At 39.3% G+C, this 21,069-nt stretch overlaps 1 protein-coding gene across 2 annotated transcripts in view; it reads left to right on the top strand.

Moving 5' to 3' along the window:
* LOC306885354 (CMP-N-acetylneuraminate-beta-galactosamide-alpha-2,3-sialyltransferase 1-like) overlaps nucleotides 1–21,069 on the top strand; it is a 64,642-nt gene that overhangs the window by 35,452 nt on the left and 8,121 nt on the right. The window contains exons 1-2 of one of the 2 annotated variants that reach the window (XM_079441810.1): nucleotides 18,163–18,349; nucleotides 18,713–18,986. In XM_079441810.1, the coding sequence (XP_079297936.1) occupies nucleotides 18,756–18,986 (231 nt within the window). In that variant the 5' untranslated portion in view covers nucleotides 18,163–18,349; nucleotides 18,713–18,755. Of the gene's footprint in view, nucleotides 1–18,162; nucleotides 18,350–18,712; nucleotides 18,987–21,069 lie in introns of those variants that run through there. The other variant, XM_079441809.1, reaches the window with a different exon arrangement.

Genomic DNA, 21,069 nt, shown 5'->3' with positions numbered 1-21,069 from the left:
TAATTGATGAATTTTAGCCAATTATCAAAGAGAGAGAAAGTACTTTGTGTTGATTAGTCAAATGCTTACAAGCAGAAGTGCAATCTGTTACTTCAAGCTTCTGATTCAGCAATGTTCAAGTGTTTGCAGTGAAATACAATTGCAACTGCTTAGAAGCAAATTATTTAAAAGTTCTACAAGGGTCAAGAGTCCAACTACAGCAAACACCGACCTCCATGACGGTGGCATCATTTTTTGACCAATAAAACATCAACATCTGATCCTCTGTTAATTCTCAATAAGATCTTGTGTAGTCTGACAGAAATAAAGTCAATCTGGTTAGTAATGAGTGAAGCTGGTAATGCTGTTTGTGGAGTTGTTTAATCCACCTCTACTGAGTTCTTGAGAGATTTGTTGAGAGTTCTTGAGAGATGTCTTCTTTTATTTCAGTTGATTTTATCAAAGGCTGTGGCTGAAGTAAGTTGTAGTTCTTGTGTTTCTCCTTTTTTTAGTACACGCTCGTTTATTGAAATGTTAACAAATATAAATGTTAATATAACATAATATAATATAATAGGCCTAATATAATATATCTTATTGTATATAATATCTGCAAGACACTATTTCCGGGTCCAATACATGGCTGGTTGTCGTGAACATCAGCCGTGAACATTTTTAACCTGTTAACCATCACCCCCCATTGTGGGCCTCACAGGTGAAAATAACATACCTAAATTAAAATGATAACAGTTCCTGACAAAGTGTGCTACACAAACAAATTAGGTATCTTTGGAAAGAAGACACTCTTGGCTTTTGATAATGCTCAAAAAGATAAAAAGTTATAGACACTGACGTGCCTTGAAAAATATTTTTCCACACTGAATGTTTTTTTTTTATTTCATATACAAATACATGAAATAAGTCCTGGATGTAACCCAGTACATTAATTTGGGTCACTAGTATTAATTAGTATTAGTTTATTCATATCGTTATGAAACTAATAGTAAGTGAAGAATAAGACATAAATTGTATTTATTTTATTATAAATAATTCAAAGAATATAAAAAACGTTTCTGAATTAATTTGATTGGTGAGGTGAAAGGTTAGCTCCGCCCTCAGTTGAGAAAAAGTTTCCAGAAAAAGATCGGTATCAAGCTGAGACTAGATAAGAGAGATTGTGAACGACACGAGTGATATTAAATCAATTGAGTGAGTAAAGAGAGAATAAACAGTGATAATTTAGCAATAAATTATTAACAAGCCCAGTAGATTGGTATATATTGTTGTTTTGGTATATATTTTTTTTTTCTTTCCTTTGATTTAATTCTCTGTTGAGAGTTCCTGAATTGCTGCTGAGATTCCGTTCCATTCCGATTCCGAGATTTCTGTCCTGCTGTGGATTTCCTATCCCTGGTTGGACTGGCGAGCCATCCCATCATTTCGTCTCTGGAAACCTGTAAAAAGTGTTGTGAGAAACAAAGTTCTGAGTGGGTAGGGCAAAACTACACACATTGCATATTTTTTCCAATTTACCTGGATTTTCCTGAAGTCAAGAATTCAAGTTTTTTCCTTCTTCATGGACTGAACTCATTAGTTCATTTTTGATGAACATTACTATTTTTTGGGGAAATTTGAGATTGAGAACTTGAAATTCAGACACTGAGGTCAAATTTCAGAAACTGACATTGGGAATTGTGTGTGGGAACTGTTTCTGTGTTTATCATCCATTTCAAATACTGTGTGTTACTGTTATCCATTTGTTTTTATTTTTATTTTATTTCATTTCTGCCAATTTCGAAAAAAATACAACATATGCAAAACAACAGACAAAGAAAAAATGCACTTACCTTTTCATAAACTAGCTGCATACCAATACTTTGAGTGGTTCATTTATTTTATTAATTCTTACTATCATCTTTGCTAATAATTGCTTCTGTGAGTCGTTCCAAAAATCTTCTGAGTCTGGTCCAAAATCTGAAATTGTAAGAGCTAGAAACTGAGCCATGCGCTACATGGAGCAATCCAGAAAATTAGTGGATTGAAGGCCATGTGTCTAATGAGTTTATATTTCAAATTTGAAGAAGATACCATGAAAATGAGATTCCTGCAGTATTTGTTCTGAAACTATTTATAGTCCCCCCACCCCCCTGTTTGAGGAAAAATAACCACCAAATGGATTGCAGAATTATACAAACTATTTTAGTCATTATACATATTCCTGCATAGTTTTTCAATTATAGAATAATAGACAGAATTTTAGACATCATATAAGTGATTTATTTGAGCACTAAAAAATACAAAAACAATTATTTGAGTAATAAAAAAGGAAAAAAAAAGAAAAACAATTGCTTTGTATATAGTATGTATACTGAAGTATTCTGATTGCCAGACATGAAGTGATATTGCCAGACATGGTCATAGAGTCAGTAATCACACGCTGATGTGCTTCCATTCAGATGATGATCATACAGATGGGCCATATAATCAATAATAGCTGATCAATGAATCACAATGATAGCTGTCGTAGAGTCGGTAATAAACACGCTGATGTCCGTCCATACAGATTATAATCATGCAGATACGGCCACATTCCCTACACAATACACACACACACATATAAAAAATGTTGAAGAAAAAAAAAAAAATTTTTATGGATAAAGCAGATCGCTAAGTTACGCCCCGCTCAGATGACAGCTGCGTCATAGCCTGCGTCACTCTTTCAGGAGAGAGCGCCAAATTCAAATAAACTATATTCCGCTTTTCTGAGACTTTTTTTTCCGTGGACGGTCTCATGCTGTTTGTAAAACTGTATGCTGCAACACCGTGTTGTTTTTTTACTACCAAGACGCTGTTTTTGAGCGTAATTTACTCCATAACGGACGCGAACAGTAACTCCCGAAGAAATGAAATGTAAACAAAGGAATATTCATCCTTATTACAGCGTTATTGTTTCGCTGGACTAAAAGTGCTCGCTGGGATGTTGTTCTGTGGACCCTTACCTCTCTAACTAAACTGGGATTTCAGCAGTGGACGCGTTTGTGGCTCGTTATTACAATGATAAAGGTACATACGGCTTTTTTATTCTGCCTGTTTTGATGTGTACTGCTTACACAAATGTAGCAAATACATTCCTTATAAGCTTTCCATCGAAAAACAGCGATCTGTCGTCGATGCTTGAGGCTTAGACCTTCAGAATGATATATAGTTTGTCAAGATTAACTTTGTCCCGTTTCATTTATTCTATTAGAAAACAATGACCCATGCAAACAAAGAGCGTTCAGTGCGACTTCGCTCTGGTGAACGTTAACAGGTTAATTATTTAATTTGATATAAATAAAAAAGAACGAGTGATAAAGTGTACAATAAAGTACAATCAAAAGCGTTAATTATAATCTCATTGCACTTGAATAAAGTTAAAAGTGTAACCTGCCGATTGTCCTGCAGGTGACCTCATAATTCTGTCTTCTTACGATGCATGTAGGGATTTACGATTACTCCAGAGCACTCATAGATCTACGATGAGATCTATGAGTCCGCTCAGTTACTGTTGCTCCCTCAGACTTCCTCAGACAAACAAATGGAGTTGCTCACTGTCTTACAATCACAGATACAGCGTGAAAACCTTGTCCCACGATGTTTTTGCACAATTTTGCTCTACTTCTGCATGAGCTGGCTTTCATTCAATATAATAACAAAAAACTACATTTTGGGTTTTTATTCAACTAAGGCGATCTGTACTATATTTTTACTGTCACTGACAGATTTCGAGAAAAAAAAAAACGGGAGTGGGAGGGAATGGGAGTAATTCTTCCGGGAGTGGAACGGGATGGGATTTTTCCCCAGTTTTTTCGTGGGATTGGGACGAGACAAGATTTTTTTTTGTGGGAGTGGGACGGGAGAGGTTTGAAAATCCACTCCCGTGTCACCCACTACGCTGGACCAACCTATTGGTAAGCCCTGCCCCGTCCCCTCAGTTACTGTTGCTCCCTCAGACAAACAAATGGAGTTGCTCACTGTCTTACAATCACAGATACAGCGTGAAAACCTTGTCCCACGATGTTTTTGCACAATTTTGGACACAGAAGGCCACCAAATGGGAATTAAATATTCCGTGGAGGGATTTATAAAACAATTTAAAATAAATGTGGTGGTTAACTCGAAGCGAGGGTTTACAGATCACAATGCAAGGGATGTTACGTAAATCTCATGTTACGTTCGTCACTATCGTGGATGACAACATGCAGGATCAACACTGTTCATGTATCGCAGGGTACGATTAACCAGTTTAATATGGAGAGACAGTGAAATGCAGACCTTCGTTTATGTGTTTTTGACCTACACTGTACATAATGAGAGAAGTTCGCTATTTAGGTTTGTACTTTAGCATGGACTCACTAACCTTAACGTAAGCTAGTTTTAGCCTGTGATACCTTGCTGAAGCACAAGATGACATTAACATTCTGCTTGAGCAGATGAAAACTGTAACTTGAGTATATGACAACCAGAAAATGAACATTTTTGTCTTCGTTGAATACTTAGGGACATTTTGCTCTGTTTTGTTTGGATTCAGGAAATGTAATAAAATAAATTCTATTGCCTATCTTCTCAGGATACCTGGAATCAATGTTACAAGTACCCCATGCACATCGTTTTTCCATTTCTGCATACCGATGCAAGCTTCGAATCTTCCAATGTTTCTCTATGGGGCTGAAACCTACAGATGTCCGAGTTCTGCTCCCCAGTTCTGATACGCAACTGCCATTGGCCCATCTGCGTTTGAGGGGAGGTGCTGATAGGTCAATTGCTGGATCAGACGAGAGGTCACAAGAATAAACTTTAGAGTAGAATCTGACAATTTCGCTCCAAAACTCAAAGTTTTGGGCAAGACCAAAAGAGATGTCTCAGGGAGCCCTCGGCAGATTCACATTTGTTGCAAATAGAAGAGATGAATGGAGGATGAGAAATGACTTAAGTATAAATAAGTGAATGAATACATAAATGCAGAAATAAATTAATAAATGTAGAAATACATCTGTCAGGGGTCTGGGCTCTGTGTTTCTCCCTCTCACCACCAGAGGTTGCCATTGCCCATCCTCCCGGACTCCTTTACCTTAACTCCACACACCTGTGCACACACACACAGCTGCTGCCCATTCTGATGGCTATTTATACTCCTTCCCCACGCCTCTCTGGGCTGATTATTAGTTGTTTATATGTGGACTGATGCAAGCACTAGGTTGCTGTATTTGTGTCATATCCCTGTTTATGTTTTTGAGCCTGTTTTCAGATTCTTATATCTGTGTTTGTTTCCGCGTTGGTTTCTACTTTGTCTGCCTTTCAGTTAATAAAGACCTGCGTTTGGACCCAAACCCCTATTTACACGGTGTGTTCCGTTACCGCGCCATGACAGAATAATCAGCCAAACATGGGTCCAGCAGGGAAGTTTCTCAACGTCCAACCGGGGGACCGGAACATTGAGGATTAGGCCAGGGACTTTGTGGGAGCGGCTCGCCAGTTGGTTACGGAGGAGACCTGCCTCATGGTCTTTTTCTGGGAAGGTCTAGACGAGCCCTTCAAGACCCTTATGCCTTATTGGCACCCCAAGGAATCACTGGAGGAATATATCAATCGGGCTCTGTACTTGAGATGCTCATCCTTCAGGGTAGAGTTAGCTGCGGAGCCCGCTCACAGATCTCCTGATGCGGCGATCCAAGGGGCGTCAGAAGCCTCGTTGGCCGCACTCAGTACCTAGTGCCCGTTCCCGGGCAGATACGCAGTGTGCAGGAACCCCCGCTGATGTCGTTGTGAGCGGTTGTGGTTTGCTTGCGGTCCTCCCGAGGCAGCGGTTTCTGCTCACGATCCTCCCAAGGCAGCAATGCTTGCTCCCGATCCTCCCGAGGCGGCGGTGTCCACTGATGCTCCCTCAGAGGCCTTCCCGAAGCGGCTGAGGCACTGATGTTTCCTCCAAGGCAGCAGAGCTCGCTTCAGGCCTTCCCGAAGCAGCGGAGCCCGCTGATGTTCCCTCTGAGGCAGCGGAGCTCGCTTCAGGCCTTCCCGAAATAGCGGAACCCGCTGAGGTTCCCTCTAAGGCAGCGGAGCTTGCTTCAGGCCTTCCCGAAATAGCGGAACCCGCTGAGGTTCCCTCTAAGGCAGCGGAGCTTGCTTCAGGCCTTCCCGAAGCGGCAGAGCCGGCTGATGTTCCCTCCGAGGCAGCGGAGCTCGCTTCAGGCCTTCCCGAGGAGGCGGAGCTCGCTTTAGGTTTTGCCGAAGCGGCGATCTCCGCTCACGCTCCATCCAAGGCAGCGGTGCCTGCTCACGTTCCTCCCAAGGGGGCGATGTCCGCTCACAAAGCTCCCGAGGCAGTGATGTCCGCTCACGTTCCTTCCAAGGCGGCGGTGTCTACACACAAAACTCCAGAGGCGGCGGTGTCCGCTCACTATTTCCCAGAGGCGGCAGCACCAGCTCTTGAACTTTGCCCTGTCCTGCCCTGGTCATCTGCCAGGGTCCCGGAGCCTCCTGACCCTTTCTGGCTTAACCCACCCCATCTGTCCTCGCCTCCTGCTCTGCCGGTACCATCCTGGCACCCTCGTCTACTTCTGTCTCTAGGCCTTCTTCTGCTACACGGGCCTGGCCCACCATCCCTCCCCCTGGTCAACCTCCTTTCCACCTTCCTCCTGAACCTTTGGGGTTTTTGGAGCTCGCTTCAGGCTTTCCCGAGGCGGCGGAGCTCGCTTTAGGTTTTGCCGAAGCGGCGATGTCCGCTCACGCTGCTTCCAAGGCGGCGGAGAGGTTCTGTCAGGGGTCCGGGCTCTGTGTTTCTCCCTCTCACCACCAGAGGTCGCCATCGCCCATCCTCCCGGACTACTTTACTCCTTTATACTCCTTCCCCACGCCTCTCTGGGTTGATTATTAGTTGTTTATATTTGGACTGATGCAAGCACTAGCTTACCGTATTTGTGTCATATCCCTGTTTCTGTTTTGAGCCTGTTTTCAGATTCTTATATCTGTTTGTTTCCGTTTTGGTTTCTACTGTAACGTAAAAACGTAATATGTAATTTAAAGCAAATAGTTTAATTAAGCTCAAAGGGAATCATTTATGATTTTATAGGGAATTTGAACAGACTCACTGATCACTGAGGTGGCAGCGATGCATTGACCAAGCCATATAACATCAACTCTGCGCTGGATATTAAAATCCAAAATATAGTGAAAACACTATTTAATAGCACAGTAACAAGATCGGCAGATTAAGACATTAACTTGTAAGCACAAAACACAAGATACTTCTCTTTTCAATATAAATAAGATTTTATTTATATAAACCTAAGACATAAACTAATCTAACACATGAACACAAGCATTCACACATTCACGCGTTGCAGAAAGAGAGAAAGTGAGGAAAGGATGAGTTTAAGAGAATGAAAATGTGAAATCCCAAGTTTATAGCAATATGTTCAATTGCATAGACCTGAACAACCATCAATCACTTATTTATCCCTTGCTTTGAGTTTCACAACACACACACCTGCTCCATGCTGATTAGTGAATTTTAGTTCAATGAGAAATTATGATTTGAAGTTATTATATATTTTAATCTGTTAACGTTCACCAGAGCGACGTCGCACTGAACGCTCTTTGTTTGCATGTGTCATTGTTTTCTAATAGAATAAATGAAACGGGACAAAGTTAATCTTGACAAACTATATATCATTCTGAAGGTCTAAGCCTCAAGCATTGAGGACAGATCGCTGTTTTTCGATGGAAAGCTTATAAGGAATGTATTTGCTACATTTGTGTAAGCAGTACACATCAAAACAGGCAGAATAAAAAAGCAGTACGTACCTTTATCATTGTAATAACGAGCCACAAACGCGTCCACTGCTGAAATCCCAGTTTAGTTAGAGAGGTAAGGGTCCACAGAACAACATCCCAGCGAGCACTTTTAGTCCAGCGAAACAATAACGTTGTAATAAGGATTAATATTCCTTTGTTTACATTTCATTTCTTCGGGAGTTACTGTTCGCGTCCGTTATGGAGTAAATTACGCTCAAAAACAGCGTCTTGGTAGTAAAAAAACAACACGGTGCTGCAGCATACAGTTTTACAAACAGAATGAGACCGTCCATGGAAAAAAAAGTCTCAGAAAAGCGCAATATAGTTTATTTGAATTTGGCGCTCTCTCCTGAAAGAGTCACGCAGGCTATGACGCAGCTGTCATCTGAGCGGGGCGTAACTTAGCGATCTGCTTTATCCATAAAAAACTGTTTTTTTTTCTTCAACATTTTTTATATGTGTGTGTGTGTATTGTGTAGGGAATGTGGCCGTATCTGCATGATTATAATCTGTATGGACGGACATCAGCGTGTTTATTACCGACTCTACAACAGCTATCATTGTGATTCATTGATCAGCTATTATTGATTATATGGCCCATCTGTATGATTATCATCTGAATGGAAGCACATCAGCGTGTGATTACTGACTCTATGACCATGTCTGGCAATATCACTTCATGTCTGGCAATCAGAATACTTCAGTATACATACTATATACAAAGCAATTGTTTTTCTTAACAATTACTCAAATAATTATTTTTGTATTTTTTAGTGCTCAAATAAATCACTTATATGATGTCTAAAATTCTGTCTATTATTCTATAATTGAAAAACTATGCAGGAACATGTATAATGACTAAAATAGTTTGTATAATTCTGCAATCCATTTGGTGGTTATTTTTCCTCAAACAGGGGGGTGGGGGGACTATAAATAGTTTCAGAAAAAATACTGCAGGAATCTCATTTTTCATGGTATCTTCTTCAAATTTGAAATATAAACTCATTAGACACATGGCCTTCAATCCACTAATTTTCTGGATTGCTCCAGGACTTATTTCATGTATTTGTATATGAAATAAAAAAAAAACATTCAGTGTGGAAAAATATTTTTCAAGGCACGTCAGTGTGTATAACTTTTTATCTTTTTGATCATTATCAACTCTGGATGATGGATAGTAAAGCCAAGAGTGTCTTCTTTCCAAAGATACCTAATTTGTTTGTATAGCACACTTTGTCAGGAACTGTTATCATTTTAATTTAGGTATGTTATTTTCACCTGTGAGGCCCACAATGGGGGGTGATGGTTAACAGGTTAAGTTTCAGCAAAGTGAAAATCACAATTGACAGCACTACTCTCCAGCACAATGGTAACCACTGTAAACAAAACAAAAAAAACATTAAACACTAACAGATCTCTTTCTCACTTATTACAATCCAGTCTGGTTTTATTTCTTTCATACTAAACTTCTTATTGAGAATTAAGTCACCGTTGTGGAGATAAGCGTTTGCTTTAACAGGGCTCTTGATTCTTGAATATTTAAACAATTTTTTTCTTTGACTGCTGCAGTTGTGTGTTTTAAGCACATTTGTTATAGCAGAAGTTGTGATAAAAACCGTGATCAGATGATCTTGATTAATTATTGATGATGGTGACTCAGTGTAGTGGTCAGATTCACAGATCATATCAGGAGTCTGATGTCTGAAAATGTTAGCTGTTAGTCTCGTGATGTTAAGACGGTATTGTGATTTTTTTCTATATAGGAAGTGTTTTGAGCTGTCTTTTTGACACACAAAGATCAAGAATCCGCTCATGAATCTCAACAATCATTGCAAACCTTTTTGTGGTTTGCAATGAGTTAACTACATTAACTCAAGACACCAACTAATTCAATATAAAGTAGAACATCGGCTTCATTATTATTTATGACCTTGATAGACTTTGTCCAGTCCTCATCGATTATCTAAATACCTAAATCCTTTTCCCAGGAATCTTTCAGATACAGGTCCTTTTCAAAAAATTAGCATATTGTGATAAAGTTCATTATTTTCTGTAATGTACTGATAAACATTAGACTTTTATATATTTTAGATTCATTACAACACAACTGAAGTAGTTCAAGCCTTTTATTGTTTTAATATTGATGATTTTGGCATACAGCTCATGAAAACCCAAAATTCCTATCTCAAAAAATTAGCATATCATGAAAAGGTTCTCTAAACGAGCTATTAACCTAATCATCTGAATCAACTAATTAACTCTAAACACCTGCAAAAGATTCCTGAGGTTTTTAAAAACTCCCAGCCTGGTTCATTACTCAAAACCGCAATCATGGGTAAGACTGCCGACCTGACTGCTGTCCAGAAGGCCATCATTGACACCCTCAAGCAAGAGGGTAAGACACAGAAAGAAATTTCTGAACGAATAGGCTGTTCCCAGAGTGCTGTATCAAGGCACCTCAGTGGGAAGTCTGTGGGAAGGAAAAAGTGTGGCAGAAAACGCAGCACAACGAGAAGAGGTGACCGGACCCTGAGGAAGATTGTGGAGAAGGACCGATTCTAGACCTTGGGGGACCTGCGGAAGCAGTGGACTGAGTCTGGAGTAGAAACATCCAGAGCCACCGTGTACAGGCGTGTGCAGGAAATGGGCTACAGGTGCCGCATTCCCCAGGTCAAGCCACTTTTGAACCAGAAACAGCGGCAGAAGCGCCTGACCTGGGCTACAGAGAAGCAGCACTGGACTGTTGCTCAGTGGTCCAAAGTACTTTTTTTGGATGAAAGCAAATTTTGCATGTCATTCGGAAATCAAGGTGCCAGAGTCTGGAGGAAGACTGGGGAGAGGGAAATGCCAAAATGCCTGAAGTCCAGTGTCAAGTACCCACAGTCAGTGATGCTGGTGTTGGTCCACTGTGTTTTATCAAGGGCAGGGTCAATGCAGCTAGCTATCAGGAGATTTTGGAGCACTTCATGCTTCCATCTGCTGAAAAGCTTTATGGAGATGAAGATTTCATTTTTCAGCACAACCTGGCACCTGCTCACAGTGCCAAAACCACTGGTAAATGGTTTACTGACCATGGTATTACTGTGCTCAATTGGCCTGCCAACTCTCCTGACCTGAACCCCATAGAGAATCTGTGGGATATTGTGAAGAGAAAGTTGAGAGACGCAAGACCCAACACTCTGGATGAGCTTAAGGCCGCTATCGAAGCATCCTGGGCCTCCATAACACCTCAGCAGTGCCACAGGCTGATTGCCTCCATGCCACGCCGCATTGAAGCAGTCATTTCTGCAAAAGGATTCCCGACCAAGTATTGAGTGCATAACTGAACATAATTATTTGAAGGTTGACTTTTTTTGTATTAAAAACACTTTTCTTTTATTGGTCGGATGAAATATGCTAATTTTTTGAGATAGGAATTTTGGGTTTTCATGAGCTTTATGCCAAAATCATCAATATTAAAACAATAAAAGGCTTGAACTACTTCAGTTGTGTTGTAATGAATCTAAAATATATGAAAGTCTAATGTTTATCAGTACATTACAGAAAATAATGAACTTTATCACAATATGCTAATTTTTTTTAAAGGACCTGTATATATATATATAAAGTGGGTATGGAAAGTATTCAGACCCCCTTAAATGTTTCACTCTTTGTTGTATTGCAGCCATTTGCTAAAATCATTTAAGTTCATTTTTTTCCTCATTAATGTACACACAGCACCCCATATTGACAGAAAAACACAGAAATGTTGACATTTTTGCAGATTTATTAAAAAAGAAAAACTGAAATATCACATGACTGAACTCTATACTCACCAAATACTCCCTCACTAGATCCTGTGGATCTTCATTCAGGTAGATGCATAGCCCTTTGAGAATGCACTCTCGCTTGGTCTCTATGGTGATATTCTAAGAAAACAGACACAATAAAACATTTTATTAAAGATTTGATTAGTGTTGTTGATGTTCATACATTTGACATAACACCCTCTAATACACATCTCTGAGCCCTTATGCATTACATAGCACTATATAAATAGCTTGCATTAAAAAGCAATTTGAAAAAAATGTGATTAAAAAATTACAAATAAAGAAACAATACAACCTGAGACATTGGCACATCACATCCTGAATCCTTTTTCTAATCACTCCACCCTTTTTGGTAAACACTTTTAGCAGATCATCAGAGAACCGATCCAGTTGGGACAGGAATTTGGACTGTAAAGGAAGGGTTGTGATCCGACAAAATTCAGCATTTATCCGAAGACATAAATTACAGAGGTCTTGTTTATGGGCAATTCAGCAAAGACACATACAGGTCAGCTCTGATATCATACAAGAAAGGAAACATCCAATCACCTACCTCACGCACTTGAAAAAGAGCAGGCCATCTGCTTCTGATGTCTGCAACTAAAGGGGAATCATGGACAACCTCGTGCCTTCTGTATGCGAAAGTCATGTCCATCATCTTCCTCACAGTTTCATCATTGTTTCTTTTCTTCAGTTCAGCAAGGAGCTCCACCCTCATCTTTTCCTGGCTTTCCACAGTTTCTCCTGCAGGAAATACTGGGCAGTAGTTCACTTCAGCCTTCTTCGGTTTTTTTATTCCATAGGCAGGGCTGTGCTTTCCTTCTGGTTTGTGCTTTAGGGCATTAATTGTAACTTCGGGGCATCCCAGTCTTCTCAATTTACTCCTGTAGTTCGCAAGTTTGAGCTTCAAACTTATTTTCCATCCACTGTAGCCGCTGGCAGAACCTTGCTCCTTCAGTCATGGATGTTTGGCTACCAGTGCTTCAGCCACTTCACTGAACTCAGAATCAGATGGATATGCCTTGTAGTTTATTATTTCCTCTGCCAAAGCATCTAGGATACCTGACTTGAGTTTGGGGTCAGGAATCAAAACTTTCCCATTGGTTCTGAATGCTGAGTTGTCCTGATCCAATTTCAATTGAACATCATAAGGGAAACGAGGCAGAATGAAAGGTGTTGGCCATAATGATGACCTTGCTGATGTGGAAGAAGACAAAATGTCAACATCTGAAGTCTCAGCCGATGAGTTCTCAGCATCACAGGATTCAGAAGAATTACAATGGGCAAGGGAACTGAACTCATCAGGCATATGGCTGGAAGAACTGGAGCTAGAGGTAAAAAAAACAACCCTGACTGTGTCTTTGTCAGCGAGGTCAGAGACTGATTCAAGTTCATGAATTCATTGAAGTCTTTATCCATATTTTGAAGACGAAACTGCTGCCCTTGGAGGCCACATTCATTTTCAATCTTTTTGGAGAGTACATTCAGAGATGCTGGCATGCCATCACTGAAAGTGAGCCTCTGAGAATTGTCATTGCCCCATACTACCCGCAGTTTGAATGACGCCATTTCCTTTCCTAATCTGTAAAAGACAAGACCATGTTTTAGTGTTAACCAGACATATAAAGCTCATTTAGTATCATAACCATTTAAATCTGAACAATAATGTTTACTAACAGAAAAAGGGTCTATAGTACTACACGGGAACAATAAGACTGCTGGACCACAAACCTGTCATGGTCAGGAATCGTTTCAAAGTAACCATCCTCATAGATTCAATGGAGTAAGCTGCCAAAGGGTATGGATCTGTTAAATCAGCAACTTCAAGCAAGGTGATGTCACTTGTAGCATTTATTTCAAAGGCACGGTAGTGTTCTCTGTACCATGATGACATTCTCTTCACAATGAAGCACAACCTTTCCTGAACCAAGCAGATTTGAAGGATCTCACAAAAGTCTGGCAGCCCACTTGTAGAGCCTTGTGCAACTACCATTCCATTTCTGAACTCTACACCCTTACTGATCACACTGTTGGTCAGGTGCCCTTCACTTGCACTTGGATACCTCAACTTAATTTTCTCAGCAGCTGCTTGGTTCAGAACATCAACTGAAACTGTTGAAATGTCATGGGCTTCAAAGTCAGGTTTCTGTAGGCTACAAGGCCTCATGTAGTAAGAAATCATCAGCTGGTGTTTCACTGCTAATGACAGGGGCACGTTTTTAAAGCATTTTGTATGCCGTGAAACCTGCTTGAAGAAGCTATCTATGTTCTATGTCTATGTTCAGTAATTTTGCATTCAAGATATGCAATTGTGTCATCGGTGTGAAACCTAGCAACAGCAAGTTCAAATCCAAAAGAACTTGCCATGCCAATTCGTCCTCTGGACCTAACATCAATGGGAGCAACCTTAACAACGTCCAGTTTTCATGTCCGTTGCCTCCTATCGTGTTTCTGCTTGCAATGTTATGTGGTATCACATGTGGTTTGTTTGTCTTATCTGTTCCTGTATAAGGAAATGTAGCGATGCTCTTGTTGAGAGTTTCTACAGTGAAATATTTTTTGGATACAAGAAAAGAAAGGCACTGTGCAAGCTCAATTGGCACAATTCCCTCCAAAAGGTTGTGTAAAATATCTGGTGGATACCCAGAGGTTACACAGAAGTGTTCGAGATGCTTGGTGAACACACACTCTTTTTAACCCCAAAGGAAGGAGAATTTGTTTGCTGAGCTAGCTTCACATGAGATTCATGATTTTCTGTTGACCTTCGTACAAAAGAACCAGAACGGACCTCATTTGTCTGAATATCTGAGCGTTTCGCTAAGCAAAATCAACAGAAATATTTCCCAGAAAAGTTTTCAATAAAGCCTGCTATCCCATGCGCTGCAAGGTTGTCTGCTACTACAAACTGAAGGGCACCTTTGAGGAACTTTCCCAATTGAGAGACAAAGACTCCATGTTGCTCAAGAGTACGCAAATCTTGAATGAGAGGTTAGAGAACTCTATGGAACCCAAATTTCTTCACATCCTCAGTTTTACAAAGCACTGCTAAGTAAATATTAGACAAAGCTGAATGTGATCCTGGAGGTAGGTTGTTTAAAATCCAATAAATAGCACAGATTTTGTGTATCTTCCGAGAGGTGCCACAGGGGATTGCAAATTTCAAAATCGTCCACATACAAACTTAAAGACAATCTCAACTCCTCCCCTGAGAAAAATATGTTCTCTTTGTAAACTTTGCCATCCTGAAATGTTCTGTACTCTTGACAATCTTCACTGTACTGCTGAGTTCTGTGGTTCTGAACAAAAAAATCTGAAGAATAAAAATCCCTCTCAGATGCAAGATCACTACATGCACATACAGGGCAACTAAATGTTGACAAAGGGATTTGTTCTTGTGATTTGTGTGTTTTGTGGACTCTACTTAAATGTGCACAAAGGCTATTCCATGTTTTGAAGGTAACTGGGCAAGTGAAATACGGACACGGATAGCGCCTGCTACAACTATAATGCCTATGCTTTAGTCTATGTTTAAGCAATTGAGACCTACTGGGTTCTACGACAGCACACTCTCTACACTTCCACATTCACTGAAAAGAAAAAGAGAAAAAAAAAAAAAAAAAAACATGTAGATTTGGACCATTACGACATAATAATTTTGCACTTACCTCTAGTCAATTTGAAGTAGTTCCAATGGTTTGTGATGATGACAATATACTCAAATCTAAAATAGAGAAGCAGAACAGGAAACAAAACATAACCAAGGTTGTCAATATAAAAAAAATCAACCTGTCAAACATTCAAGTTAAGCAATTTGTACAGATAACACTCAGGTTGTTGAAGTAAATTCTATAACTTTTAAAATAACTTATTAAAATAATTAAATGAAATGTTTTGCCATGATAATCATGTACAGAGTGTATTTCAAGTATTCTGAAGCCATAACAAGTATTTACTACAGGGTCTGGCTGCCGATTTATTCATGACAGAACTCATTATTGTCGATTATTTCTCTTGATATATTAATGCTGATTTAATAGAATAGCATTACACATACAAGCGCTTGGAAAAACGTGACTAGCTGCCTACACAGACAAAATATGCCGGTAAAAGATGACCATAATCTAGCAAAAGGTATGCAAAAATTCCACTTACAATTACTGAAGCAGCGAAATTAATCGCGTAAGTTACTTGCGTCGCTACAACACTTTGTTGTTTAAGAGGAGAGACTTCGTGAAAGCGGTGAATTCAGTTACTGAGCGCGTGAACTCAACAAGTGGTGACTAATCTAAGGCCTTGGATTGGCTACTGCCCGCTTTGATTGGCATGTCATTAATTTTGACACTGACGAACGATAAGTTATATACAGTTGAGGAAGACCTAAATATATATATTTTAAACTTTTTATTGTAACCCTAGACACAACTGAATGCAGAGCAGAGCAAGGTTTCATACATTAATTCATGGTACTGAATATCTGCCAGGCTTTTCTGTCCTCTCTGTTCTGCGATTCTTCATGCTATTTGATACGTTTAGTAAAACAAATAAAAATAAAAATGAACGACTGGACATATTAATGACTGCACCATGTGCCGAGTCCTGAAACCTAACATCCGCTACAAACTACACACTTAAGAGCTATTTTCATACAATGCTTATAGAAAAATTACTGTCTGGTATGCAACAAGATGTTAACAAAGCATATTTTAATGAATTTGTTAATTAAATTTGATGGATGGTGATAGATTAAAAATGGCCACTTACCCTTCTCACACGTTCGCCGCTGAACAATCCATCTGCGTCACATTTTCATCTTGATGACGTACATCCGGTTAAGATGAATGAAAAATATTCTTGTTGACTCATATATTACATTGTATATATTTAATACAATTAAGTTGGGACCATTTTTACCAAGAGTTATGTTGTATGAGCTCATTTTAATTAACGAAATTGAACAAAGAGCAAAAATCATTTTTTTGAGTGTAGAGAAATAACAGAGAATAACATCATCAGCGTAAAGAGATATGTGATGATCTAACTGGCCTGTCTTGGGAGAAAAAATAAGTGGGCTATTTCTTATTGCAGTTACAAGTGGTTCTATTGCGATGGCAAAAAGCAGGGGTGAAAGTGGGCACCCCTGTCTTGTGCCTCTAAGCAGTTCGAATTGTGAAGATTTATCAAAGTTAGTGAGCAACAAGGCTCTAGGTTTGGCATAAAGCATTTTCACCCAACAGGTGAAAGATTATCCTAGACCAAACTCCTGGAGCACAGATATAATGTAGTTCCATTCAATCTGATCAAATGCCTTTTCGGCGTCCAACGACATAAGATGCAACATTCGAAGAAGAATCATGCTTTGAGTATAAAATGTTCATTAAGCGTCTCACATTAAAGAAGAAAAAGCACCCTGGGATGAAACTGGTCTGATCAGAATGAATCATTTTTGTTATAAATTTATTTAATCTGTTTGCAAGGATCTTAGTAAAAATGTCCAGGTCTGAGTTTAGAAGGGCTATGGGATGATATGATGCTGGGTAAGTTTCATCTTTCCCTTTTTTAAGATTGAGAGAAATATTGTCATCGTACATTGACTGTGGAAATCCTTGATTGTCAATAGAATGGTTAAATAATCTTAGCATTAGGGGAGCAAGCTTCTGAGAATATTTCTTATAGAATTCAGTTCCGAAGTCATCAGGTCCGAGGGTCTTGCCACTAGGAAAAGATGTGATGGCTTCGAATATTTCGTCGAAGTTATATCTGTATTAACTTTGTCTCGATCTGCTTCCTCTAATTTGGGGAGATGTAGTGATTGAAGAAATTGGGAAAGGGCCATCGGGGCAGTGAAAGTCTGGGATTCATACAAAGCCTCATAAATTTCCTTGAAATGTTCATTGATGTCTCTGGGGTTGGTCGTTAGGGTTCCGCCCTTTTTCTGAATTTGATGAATTGCTCTATTAGCTTGAATGCTTCTCAACTGACGTGCAAGCAGCCTGTCTGGTTTGTCTCCTAGCTCAAATTGCTTTTGTTTTATTATTAATGTGTTAACCAATTTTTAATAAAAGCTAATTTCTATATCTGTCTAGATAATAGAAATTCGACAGTACATATAAATTTTTTATCTGTCAATGTTGACACATTAATTCAAAGTGTCAAAGAGAAGGAAATGCAAAAAGCACCCCTGAACATGTTTAACAGGTTAAGCTTACATATTTCCTAGGTTCAGTCATGTAAACTGTCTTGTCTCAGTACTCAAGAATCAGCTATATATATAATATAATATAGATATCTGACCCTGGAGCACAAAACCAGTCATAAGGGTCAATTGTTCGAAATTGAGATTTATACATCATCTGAAAGCTGAATAAATAAACTTTCCATTGATGTATTTGTTAGGACAATATTTGAAAATCTGGAATCTTTTTTTTTTTGCCATACTATGTATAAACCATAACATAGAAGAGGACGTGTGAGAAATCAGGTCAAACTGGTCAAACATGCCTGCTGTTGCAGTGCTAGTATTTATAGTGTAAAAGTGCACTGTGCTGCTTAGGGATTGTCTTTACACCCGACTCACTGTACTGTAGTGAGCATTCTTCTGTCTTTGAAGACTCATGAGACATTAGCGAGGGCTCACACGAGTGTGCTTTCTCAGTAACCTAAACTCTTCATAATGGAGGATGCTTAACAAACAGAAGGACAAGTCATTTGTTAACAGATTCCTCTCACAGGTAACAGATCTCTGGATAGTGTTTCAGTTGTATCAGCCTGTTTGTAGTTCTGTTTTTCTTCAGATTCTCTTCAGAGTGAACTATAATAGTAAATTAAAGCAATATGCATCTTAAATGCTTAAACTGGACTACACCCTTAAAGATGAGCCTACAACTTAGCCTAAGGCTTTTTTGTTGTTGTTGTTGTCATAATTATACTAATTTGGACAATTATACTGATATTGTGTTAATTATAGAATGCAATATTAAATATTTTTAATGTGCAGTTTAAGCCAAAATTTGTAATAGTTAAAAGAGAGAGTCTAAAAACTAAACAGAACACATCAAACTAATAAGACTTTTTCTTTCTTTCTTTGCTTTCAGAGAGAACACTTTTAACACATTGAATTCAAACAACAAACATAAGATGAGGAACAAAGGAACGATTCAACTTTTAATTGTGTTTGTCAGCGTCACCTGTATTGTTCTCTTCTATCAAATGTCGACCAGGAGTTTTCTCAAGGATTCGTGTGTGTGTAACTGCATAGTGGATTTGGAGGGTCGTTTGTGGTTTTCTCAGCGATATAAACCCTCTGCTAACGTGACACTTAACAGCAAGAACAGTCCACTGGATTTCCACACGTATTGGTGGTGGAAGGTAAGGACGGGTTTTTTGAGTTTGAATCACAGTGTGTAACAGTAGCTCAGGCTCCGAGGTCCTCTATGGTATGGCCTATTTATTGGGCTTACATGTTTTATCTAAAATGATTTTAAACAGCAGGCTAATTCTTTTAGAATTACATTTACACATTGATAGAGTGCATTTGAGGTACATATTTTTCAATTACAGTAAGTCCCTGGTCTGTCCAGATGTTGCAGGATGAAGTGCAGTCCCATGTTGACTGCATCATCCACAGACCTGTTTGCTCTGTAGGCAAACTGCAGGGGGTCCAGTAAGGGTCCAGTGATGTCCTTCAGATGAGCCAGAACCAGTCTTTCAAATGACTTCATGACCACAGATCTGCCATAGGTCTGTAGAAATTAAGTCCTGTTATCTTGGGTTTCTTTGGGACGGGGATGATGGTGGAGCGTTTGAAGCATGAGGGGACTTCACACAGCTCCAGTGATCTGTTGAAGATCTGTGTGAAGATGGGGGCCAGGATTTCAGACAGGCTGGTGTCACACCGTCTGGTGCCTTCCTTCTCTTGTTCTTTCTGAAGACCTGGCGCACTTTATCTTCACTGACCTGCATTGCAGGAGGTGTGAATTGGTTGTTTTTTTTTGGTCTGCCAGTTGTTGATTCTCCACAGTGCTGGGGGATGGTGTCTTGTAACTGGTGATGTCTTTAAGACCTTTCCACACTGAAGCAGGATCACTGGAAGATAATTGGTTCCTTAGCTTTCTAGAATAATTCCTCTTTGCCACTCTGATCTCCTTTTCCAGTGTGTATTTGGCCTGTTTGTACAAGACTCTTTTCCCATTCCTGTAAGCATCTTCTTTGGCCTGACAGAGCTGTCTAAGTTTTGCAGTGAACCACGGTTTGTTGTTGTTGGAAGTTAGATGAGTCCTGGTAAGAATGCACATATCCTCACAGAAACTGATATAAGATGTTACAGTCTCTGTGAGCTTGTCCAGATCATCAGCAGCTTCAAAACCACTCCAATCAGTGAGGTCGAAACAGGCTTGTAGATCCCGCTCTGTTTCATTAGTCCATCTCTTTACAGTCCTTAATACAGGTTTAGCTGATTTCAGTTTCTGCCTGTAGGTTGGTATAAGATGAACCAAACAGTGATCAGAGAGTACTAAAGCTGCCCGTGGCACAGAGTGATATGCGTCCTTTATCGTTGTGTAACAGTGATCCAATATATTACTGTCTCTGGTGGAACATGTGATGTGCTGTCTGTATTTTGGCAGTTCATGGGAGAGATTTGCTTTATTAAAGTCCCCGAGAATGATTAAAACAGAGTCCGGGTGTTGTTGTTCACTCTCTGTGATCAGATCAGCGAGTTTCTGTAGAGCTGTGCTCACGTGCGCTTGCGGTGGAATGTAGACACTCACGAGAATGAACGAGCAGAACTCCCGCGGCGAATAGAACGGCTTGCAGTTGATGAAGAGCGTTTCTAGATCTGAACAGCACATCTTCTTTAACACAGTTACATCTGTACACCACCTCTCATTGATGTAAAAGGTTTTGATTACAGTTTTTGGTAACACTTTATAACAACTGCACACTACGAATTATTAGGTAAGCATTAGTAAATAGTCAGTTCGTCCTTTATAAAGCATTGTCCCAACATTAATAGTCATTAGTAAGCAGTTTATAACTACAGCTATAAATGCCTTGTTCTTGATAAGCATATCTATTACACAGGAGATTTAAAGGCTCAGTTATCTTCCTAACAGAAAAAAATAAACAAACAACACAGAGGGATACAGAACTCAGAAATACGTATTTCAAAACGCAAAAAAATTAAACTATACAACTGTATACTTGAATTTTAATTTTTTTCTATGAAATTGCAGAGGTTTGTTTTTCATTTTTTGCATCTTGAAAAATATTTCTGTGTTCTGTATCTCTCTGTGTTGTGTTTTTTATTTTTATCTGTTTGGAAGATAAATGAGTCTTTAAATTTCCTTTATAAATGCTTTATACGGTATAAACAATCCTCACTTTAGATGAGCTCACAAAAATAGATGGCTGGCAACTACTAAATGTTTAATTACTTCCTGACTTAATCATG

Source organism: Barbus barbus (genome assembly GCF_936440315.1).
Source record: "Barbus barbus genome assembly, chromosome: 19".
In the NCBI taxonomy this organism is placed as follows: Eukaryota; Metazoa; Chordata; class Actinopteri; order Cypriniformes; family Cyprinidae; genus Barbus; species Barbus barbus.
This window is presented reverse-complemented; position numbering and strand designations above follow the sequence as displayed.